This window comes from Equus przewalskii, chromosome 1 (genome assembly GCF_037783145.1).
Source record: "Equus przewalskii isolate Varuska chromosome 1, EquPr2, whole genome shotgun sequence".
NCBI classification, from domain to species: domain Eukaryota; kingdom Metazoa; phylum Chordata; class Mammalia; order Perissodactyla; family Equidae; genus Equus; species Equus przewalskii.
Window position 1 is genome coordinate 74213978 of NC_091831.1, and position 9283 is coordinate 74223260.

General features: G+C 45.9%; 1 protein-coding gene across 4 annotated transcripts; it reads left to right on the plus strand.

Moving 5' to 3' along the window:
- Positions 1-1276: 1276 nt before the first annotated feature.
- Positions 1277-8985, plus strand: ZP4 (zona pellucida glycoprotein 4). Of its 4 annotated transcripts, none has more exons than XR_011538648.1 (13): positions 1619-2166; positions 2460-2581; positions 2662-2764; positions 3754-3903; positions 4616-4803; positions 5351-5448; positions 6334-6464; positions 6649-6838; positions 6915-7062; positions 7385-7463; positions 8241-8304; positions 8490-8606; positions 8840-8985. XR_011538648.1 is itself a non-coding variant. In XM_008525115.2 (12 exons), the coding sequence occupies exons 1-12, from the start codon at positions 1992-1994 to the stop codon at positions 8953-8955; spliced, it is 1617 nt and encodes a 538-aa protein (XP_008523337.2). In that variant the 5' UTR covers positions 1277-1991; the 3' UTR covers positions 8956-8985. The 4 variants fall into 4 exon arrangements, 2 of the variants coding, with proteins under 2 accessions (XP_008523337.2, XP_070470660.1); XR_011538649.1 differs by having other exon boundaries at positions 1713-2166; positions 3838-3903; XM_008525115.2 differs by lacking the exon at positions 8241-8304 and having other exon boundaries at positions 1277-2166.
- The last annotated feature ends 298 nt before the right edge of the window (positions 8986-9283 follow it).

Consider the following 9283-nt stretch of genomic DNA (forward strand, 5'->3'; position numbering starts at 1 on the left):
GGGCAGAGTCCAGCATTCCCTCAATGTTTGTCACCACATGGTTAAATGTGTAACCCAATTTCCCCAGGAAGATGCATGCTTATTTTTATTCTCTTTTATTGGTTGAAGAGCATTAGAGATACCTGGTTATACATTCTCAGTGCTTTGGCTAAGATTTTTAGTCAACTTAGGAAATTTTGTCATATGATAAATATAATCAGAAGACCATGTGGGGACACTGGTGGAAGACCACGAAAGCTTGTTTCCATGCTCTCACCTCACCAGTGAGGAGTGTATCCATTCATCCCTAAATCTCTGAAGATGCCTCTGTAGCCTGGTCTGACACTGTGACCTAAACTTAACAGTGGCCAGAACGTGGACATTGTGGCTCATAAGAAAGAGAACGAAAATGTGGAAAGCAAGCACATAAGAAACCCCAAAGTATTTGTGAAAATATGACTGAAACACAGGTAATTGGTAAGAGATGTTAAGATATCTATAAGAGGCAGAATTAGGTTGGGGAATTCATGTCATAATCCACATTTTCACCCAGATCCTGTAAGGGAGCCCAATAGGACAACTATGGCAAACGAAAGCTTTGGAATTTGTCAAGAAAAGACCCCTGTGGTGAAATTCTCTCTTACAACCAGGGAAAGGTTCTAAGTCAGCTTTTCTCAAAAATCAAATTTAAATTTTTCTGGGATTTCAAGTGTAGGGGAGGAAGACATTTCCTCTATCCAAAGTGGGTTCGTCTGGCTGGAGAACGACTTAAACTCACATGAGACAGAATAGCAAGAGAAAATTAAACAAAGCTTTATGAGGACCATGGCTTGGGGCCTTTCTTCCCGAAGGAAGAAAGGGCACCGAAGAAGTGGGGTATACAGAGTGGTTATATACCCCCAAACAGGATGTTTCACATACGATTGAAATGTCCCTCCCACAATAGTCACAAGATTGCCCTGTCGGCACAGTGCTTGATGGACACAGCAGATAGAGGTCTGCTATCTTGGAGGGCATAGCAGGAGGCAAGTCTATTGTCTTGAACCGGGTGGTCACAGGTGAGTGCAGCAATCAGTTCCTAGCCTAAGGAAAGATACTTAATCCTGAAGGAAATGCCCGTTGGGAGGCGGAGGGAAGTCAGTTACAGGAGGTTACCAGACAAGCACAATAAACAAATGCAGATTTAAGTCCTTGCCTTCCCCACTGATTAAGAGTTTCTAGAGATATCTTTACAGATGGAGAGTTCCTTTACAATGTAAATGTCTCTTACAAAGGGTAAGTTAATTCTACTTTTCAGTTGCTTTCCTGTCTGCAAAGAAACCAGCCTCAAATAATCCTCATGCCAAAGAGACATATCTTGGGGTGGCCATTTCCAGGTCCCCACACAAGCCAGGCTGCAATTGTGCAGTGACTTCTTCTGAAAGTTTAGAACCAGTGGAGAAAATGACAAGGCTCCTTGAAGTCCCCGACAATGTTGACAGAGCACTCTCTGTTTGGCAAAGCACTGTGCCAGAGAGTTGACGTAGAACATCTCACTGAATCCCCCAGAACACTCCTGCCAGGAGATAATATGCCCAACTTACAGATGAGAAAACAGATTCTGCGATCACTTACCCAGATCACATAACTCATAAGTGGCAGAGCTGAGATTCACACCCAATTATGCAAGATTCTGGAGGAAGCTCTTCTGAGGTCACAAAGCTAGTAAAATAAGTGCTACCCTGAGCAATCTTGAGGAAGCCTCTTTTAGCTGAAAGGCACCACATTTTTCCTGGACTCTGAAGGCCACCTGGATTGCAACGTTTAAAGAGACGCAGCTGCAGACTGTGGCCTAAAGTGAATGAAGCTGGAGGAATCGCCCTTTCCAAAGGAGTCCCACCTGCGTGTTACACAGATGTGCACCTGACACCAGCTTTCCTTCCATATATAAGGAAACCTCCTGGAGCACAGGGAGTGCTGGCTCTTGAGAAGGGAAGCGTAGGACTCTGCCAGCAGAGGCTTCTACTGGCACCATGTGGCTACTGCAGTCCGTCTTGCTCTGTTTTTCCTTATCTCTTGCTCTGGGCGGTCAGCGTGAACTGGAGGCACCAGCTTATCCCGGTGTACTCCACTGTGGGCTACGGAGCTTTCAGTTCACTGTGAACCTCAGCCAGGAGACAGCGACTCCTCCCGCACTAATCGCTTGGGGTAAGTTTGACGACTCACCTGGTTTAGCCAGGCAGTGGTATGTTTCCTCCACTGCCTAAAGCTGCCCTCTGGCTGCTGGTCCTGACATTTTCCCCCTTTGGTAAACTCCGCAGCTTCTCTCTCCAGAGGAATCATCTAAAATATAACTTCATTTCTGCAGCTGCTTCCCCTCTTACTCCTCTCTCTTCGCAGCCGTCCCTTGGGTCTAATGGCAAAGTGAGCTGTCCTTTCCCAGCCCTGCTGACCTTGGTGACTGACCACTTGTGCTTTTGCCTCTCCCCACTCCCGCCCAGACAACCGTGGGATGCCCCGCAGGCTGCAGAATGACTCGGACTGTGGCACCTGGGTGAGGGAGGACCCAGGCAGCTCCGTGGTGTTAGAAGCATCCTACAGTAGCTGCTATGTCACCCAGTGGGTGAGTATAACGCAATCACGAGGAACACTGAGACACCTCAGGCTACATCCAGGTTGACTCCTCAGGGCCTGTCTCTCCAGGACTCCCACTACATCATGCCGGTAGGAGTTGAAAGAACAGATGCAGCTGGACACAGGACAGTTACAAAGATGAAGCTGCTCGAGTGTCCTATGGATTTTCTAGGTAAGGGCTGAAAACGTTCAGGTTCTGAATGGTGTAGAGTTGCCTGGAAAGTGCCCTTGGGCCTCCCCTACCGGCTCTGTGTAGTGACAGCTGATACTCATGAAGGATTATCTTCCAACTCTCACCTCCACAGGCCAACCTTAAAGATTACTCTTACGCCTGAGAGATTACTCAGTGCAAAGGCACAGTGGGGAGTGCTTCCTCTCTAGTGTTAACCCAGTGCTGTAAGAATTATTGCTGCTCCCCAGCAGTGAGCTTGACCAAGGACCCCTCACTGGTGGGTGGCAGAGCTGGGATTCAAACAAGAATTAGCCGGGGACCAGGAATTCCTCGGTCTTGAGAAGGGTAGAGAAGGAAGCTGAAGCTATCAAGGAGACTTGGCAAATGCCTCCAAGAAGCAGACCATGCACTTAGAGCTCAGCCCTTTCAGTTGGGGGCTACTTGATCACCTAACTGGGGAATTAGTAGGAAGTAGGAGGCCTACTCAACCTTAGCAAATCTTGTCTTGTGAGCGAGAGCCCTGCCTCAAAGTCATAGCAGACTCAAACTTGTAAATCACTCTTCTCATCTGCCTTGCTGCTCAAAAGATAACCCAGAGGGATACCACTGACAAATACAGAATCACAGGCCCCACCCCAGACCTACTGAACCAGAATCTCCATTTCAAAAAGATCTCCAGGGAACTTGTAGCTCAGAAGACTGAGGAGCGCCTCTAGAGAACAGAAGGAAGGACTCTACTGGAAGGAAAGAGGAAAGGGCCCCACTGCTTCCGCTGATCTTGCTGATAGTCTCTTCTTTCAAAAAGTACTGACTTCAGGGGACTCTTCAGAGTGATTTAATGGTTACTTCCTGAGACTTAATCTCTAGTATACAATATGGATATATCTAATCTCTAGATCTATATGGGAATTTTGATGCTTTCTAACAAAACGGTCCTTTTTAAGGCCAAAGATTTTTACCTAGCTTGATTACTCTCCTCTAAAATCTAGCCCTGAATGCTCCAAGTGCTGACCTGTGTGACTCTGTCCCAGTGTGGGACAGACTGACATGTGCTCCTTCACCTGTCACTCAAGGAGACTGCAAGGAGCGAGGCTGCTGCTACAACTCGGAGGTGAATTCCTGTTACTATGGAAACACGGGTGAGTTAAGGCATCTTTGAAACCAGAAAAGTTCCAATTACTTGCCACTAAACCTGGAGGGAGGGGGATCTCCCCACCCGCCCCACCTCAGGCAAATACTAAAGATGACCAAAGGAGCTTTCTAGAGACTTCTATTGCCTATTGTCCTAGAAACCAAACACAAAGCAAATAACATTCAATGAATTCAAGAAGCTAAATCTACGTGCAAGATACTAGCTAACTGACAGAAAATTAACCTATTCCCAAGGAAAAGCCACATTGGTGACTGATAGTCTGATCAAGTATCTAGAGAGCCTTATTTCACAAACGTTACTTTCTATATGTCCTAAATCATGCTCTAAGTTTTCTAATGCAAAAGACACTCACTGAGTTTGTATATGCCATATCCTATGCTAAGCTCTGAACTCTAACTGATAAGTTAAAACAAAGCAGGTACTGCCATCCCCATTTTACAGACGGTAAAGCTGAAGCAAGGAGATTAAGCTTTGCTTGAGGTCTCACAATAAGTGGCGGAGGTAAGATTCAAGCCCAGGTGCTCATCCCGAGCCTTGATGAAGCTCTGGACAGCTGAACTTGCACTGAGGTCATTAGCTGGGGATGCCAACTTATCAGAGGGAGGGATCGAAAGTAGCCAAATCATTAGACTTTTGTCTAGCTGGCTCAATAACAGAGGAGATGACCTGCCTTCAGCACAACCACTCTGGTGTTTCAGTGACCTCGCGTTGTACCCAAGATGGCCACTTCTCCATCGCCGTGTCTCGGAATGTGACCTCACCCCCGTTGCTCTTGAGTTCTGTACACTTGGCCTTCAGGAATGACAGTGAATGTAACCCTGTGATGGCCACACATGCCTTTGCCCTCTTCCGGTTTCCATTTACTTCCTGTGGTACCACAAGACGGGTGAGAACAATCGACTGTAGGCTCTGTTCCTGACTTTAGAAGTTGGGCAGGAATGTCCTAGCGACCAGTGGGAGAGCTGGAATATCTTAAGCCGTGCAGGATACACTGCTTGGCGTGTAGGATAGTCTCTAGGACTAAAAAGTGCTTCATCACTGAGAAAGCTGAAAGCTCCCCTGGGCGTTTGGCTAAGACTCTCACAGCTGTGCTCCAGCAAGGGGCTAGCACTTGCACCAAGCCTGGAAGAGAAGAACAAGCAACAGGTTCCTCCTACCACACTGCCCTGGGAAACAAGCAGGGAGGCCAGCTAAGATTGGTGCTCCTGGCTGTGTCAGATGAGTACTCAAAGCCCTTTCCTGTTCCTTTGTCCCAAAGTAAGGTGAAGTGATAACTTCCCGGGTTAGTCAATGTAGTGTCTTTGCCTCTGCTCATAGAGCAGAAAATGCAAGCTGTGATAGGGTAGCATTGCTGAGTTCTAGGTCAAAGCCAGTTGTGAGTGAAGCAGCATCTGGCTAGCAGGATTGACCAGACTTTTTTTACCCACTCATAGGTCACTGGAGACCAAGCAGTGTATGAAAATGAGCTGGTTGCCACTAGGGATGTGAGAACTTGGAGCCATGGTTCCATCACCCGGGACAGTATCTTCAGGTAAAGTTCTTAGTTAACCTGATCCTGCTTAACCAGAATGACTTCCCTTCCTCCATAAAGCAAGAGCTCTAGGGTAAGCCCTGAGTCCATAAAAGAACATTTCCTCATGATGAAAGAACCTGTCTACCACCTTGGTTGTCCAACTTGCTGACCAGTATTTGGCCAAGTCTCTCTGAATTGCTGCCACCAACTTGACCTAAGCCTCAAACTTACCTAGACTTCTATTTGATTTAACTGAGTTTCCTCTTTCTCATTTTGGCCTTCTTCCGTCCACCTCCATAGTCCATCCTGTAGCAAAAAGAATCCCTTTAAAGCCTTGATCAGATAGCATTTTTAAAGCTTTCTCACTGTCTTTCCATCACTTAACATCATGAGCGTAACCTACAGGACCCTGAGTGAAACAGCTCCTACTTGCTTTTCAGTCTGATCTCACCTGACATTGTCAAGTCCTCACTCGCTATTTCCCCAACCCTAGATTGTCCTTCTGTAGGCTCTTCAAAGAACCTCAAATTCTGCATGCCTCTCTTTGTTCTTTGTCAACTGTTCCTCTTCCTCCTCTACTTCTCAGTTACTGCTTTTCATCTTCCTTCACGTCAATCCCTGCAATGTCTTCCCTGACGACCCTCTCTACAGAAGGCACTTGTTTTTCACGGTGCCATGTCTATTTTGTGTATGATTCTTATATCTCCACCTCACAAACATCTATCTTGTTTACATATTGGTCGCTCCAACTAAAATATAGCTCCCACAAGACCAGGAATCATGCCCATCATGTTTACAGACTTGCCAACACCTAGCACTCAATGGTTCCTCAACCTTTAAAAATTGAAAGGTGACATGGCTCACTCACCCAAGTTCGCCAGCTAAAATCTTATTTTTCTGCAGGTTCCAAGTCAGCTGCAGCTACTCTGTAAGTAGCAATGCCTTCCCGGTTAATGTCCAGGTTTTTACTCTCCCACCACCCCTTCCTGAGACCCAGCCTGGACCCCTCACTCTGGAACTTCAGATTGCCAAAGGTAGGACACTCTTGGCTGGAGCATCTGGCCTCCCATCTAAGTCCTGTCCCTCTTCTGGGTGTGAAGACCCTACCTTGGTAACAAGACACTTGTTAGAGGTGTTTGTGGGTGATAGTCTTTCTCAAGCAACCTAGAGCTTCCCAGCTCTGTCTTTACTGCTTCAACTCATTTTGGCCTCTTACAGATAAACACTACATCTCCTACTACAACGTTAGTGACTACCCAGTGGTGAAGTTACTTCAGGATCCCATTTACGTGGAGGTCTCCATCCTTCACAGAACAGACCCCTACCTGGGGCTGATGCTACATCAGTGTTGGGCCACACCCAGCACAAACCCCCTGCATCAGCCTCAGTGGCCCTTGCTGGTAAAGGGGTAAGTGGCTTTTTCATGCAGCTGTGCTAGAGTCCCTCAAAGAGGCCCATCTTGACTGCTGGATACCTTTGCTTAGATGCCCCTACACTGGAGACAGTTATCAGACCCAACTGATCCCTGTTCAGAAAGCCTTGGATCTGCCATTTCCTTCTCACTACCAGCGCTTCAGCATCTTCACCTTCAGCTTTGTGGATTCGGTGGCAAAGCGAGCATTCAAGGGACTGGTATGATGCCTCCTTCCATGCTCTTCAGAAGGGCTCTGAACACTCCACCCCCAATTCAGAATTGCTTTCACATTGTACCACTCCTCATCCAAGGTTGCCCTTTAATTTTGGCTGTTGGTACTACCTTAGAGCAATCCTTGATACCAATGGCGTGAGTGACATGTGTCAACTAAACTGAGTTCTTTAGTGCTGTTGTGATACCAGCTTGGTTTATCAAGACTTTCTGATAACTTTCACCCTCTTCCTGGGGAGGTAAAGTGGGTTTGAAGACTTCCCATATGATGTGGGGCTACACCATGATCCCAATTCTATTGGCTTCCAGGTGTATCTGCACTGCAGTGCATCCATCTGCCAGCCTGCTGGGACACCACCCTGTATGATAACCTGTCCTGTGACTAGGCGTGAGTATCCAAGTAGTCTGTACTGGAAGACGGATTTGAATGGACCTTGAGTCCAGTGCTAACCTTTTGTAGCCTGTGGGCCAATGACTCAAACTGAAGATTCATCTTATTAATGAGGCTTCTTAAAGTAGTTTTATGATGGAGTGAACAGAAATACAGCTAGCTTCTTAGAATCCCAGGGCTTCTAAATATAAGCTATAAATCCTCAAGTAACTCTCAACCTTAGCTTTTTACATATAAATTTTGATTAAGCGAGGCATCAAACTGGGTCATGGCCTACATATGGCTCGATATAACTTTATATCTGGATAGTTCACAAATGTAGACTTCTGTACCTGCTTGAAGGCAGGTCTGGCAACACAGCCTGAAGATCCGCAGGTGGAATATGATTGCGGACTTTGAGTATATGCTCTAGTTGGTCAGGCTCAATGTTCCTAAAGTGTGTGTGTGTGCACACATGTGCATGTGCTTCCCCCTGGTCCACTAACGTTTACCTGTCTACCTCTGAATTAAGTGGAATTCATGACCCCTGAAGCTTTAAGTCCTTTCTGGCAAAGAAACTCATAGTATTTCTCATAACTGTATTAAACATAACACCTAACTCAAGTGGTATATAATTTCAAAGAACAATAACTTTTAGACTTTCCAAGGTCCCATAACTGGCAATAGAAATAGGGTTCAAACAGAGCTCTGTCGTTACTGTCTTACCAGTTACCTTTGTATCGTAGGAAAGGGTCTTGGTATTGTATAAGCTATCATTCACGTACCTCTATTTAGGGAAGGATGGCTGTTTGGAGATAGTCTAACATCATCTTCATTCCCAAATTCTGGTAAAACTGAGGTAAGTGTTAGATACAAAGTCTCGGGCTTGCTCATTTGTATTAACACAATGAGGTTTTCTTAAGGCAGCCAGCAGAGTTGCACATACCATGGGGCCTGGCCTTCGTATTAGACTCTTTTCCTAACTACCCCTACAACATGTGCAAACACGTTCTAACAAATCTCTGGTTCTCATCTCTCCAACAGGAAGACGAAGCTCTGACATCCGCTTTCAGAACAGCACTGCCAGCATTTCTAGCAAGGGTCCCATGATTCTACTCCAGGCCACAAAGGACTCTTCAGAAAAGCTCCATAAATACTCAAGTGAGTTGGAGGAGGCCTAACCAGCTACCCAAAGCCCTGCACCTGAACCACTAGTCAAACCAAAGCTACTTCCTTACCCCTACTTTTTAAGCCCTTAGTGATGTAATCAATGTGAACCTCAAAAGAAACCGACTAGCTTGTTTTTTTTCCCTATAGTTAGCGATTGCCAGTCTTTATCAGGACATAGAATCACTTGGTTTCAGCGTGCACTAACCTACTTCTCCATCCTACAGCTTCTCCTGTAGACTCCCAATCTCTCTGGGTGGCAGGCCTTTCTGGGACCTTTATTGTCGGAGCCTCATTAGTGTCCTACTTGGCTATCAGGAAACAGATGAGTTCCTCAGACTAAATGCATTAATAAAACCAGATTGCACTACCAGCCTGTGCCCAGTTTCTCATTTAAAGGGTTCGTCTGCTGTTGGCATCTCATCTTTCCAGTTCAGGATGGTATCAAAACATAACCCTCTTTCTACTCCAGCCTTTCTGTCTTCTGAACAACATTTCAGTAGAATTTCGTAGTTGGCTGACAATTTGAGCAGTGTATACAAGAACTAAATAGCTTAGACTTAGCAGATTTTTACAAGCTTGAGGAATATAGAACAAAACTTTTCCCCAAGATCAATCAAACTAAAGTAGAACTAGTCTAGAGCTAGTCATGAGTCCCCTAGATGACTGAT

Bases quoted from the DNA above. Each gene is read 5' to 3' on its own strand.
- ZP4 (XM_008525115.2), top strand. From the start codon at position 1,992: ATGTGGCTACTGCAGTCCGTCTTGCTCTGTTTTTCCTTATCTCTTGCT. The intron at 6,465-6,648 runs GTAGGACACTCT...GGCCTCTTACAG, and splicing joins GGAACTTCAGATTGCCAAAG to ATAAACACTACATCTCCTAC. The intron at 7,063-7,384 runs GTATGATGCCTC...ATTGGCTTCCAG, and splicing joins AGCGAGCATTCAAGGGACTG to GTGTATCTGCACTGCAGTGC.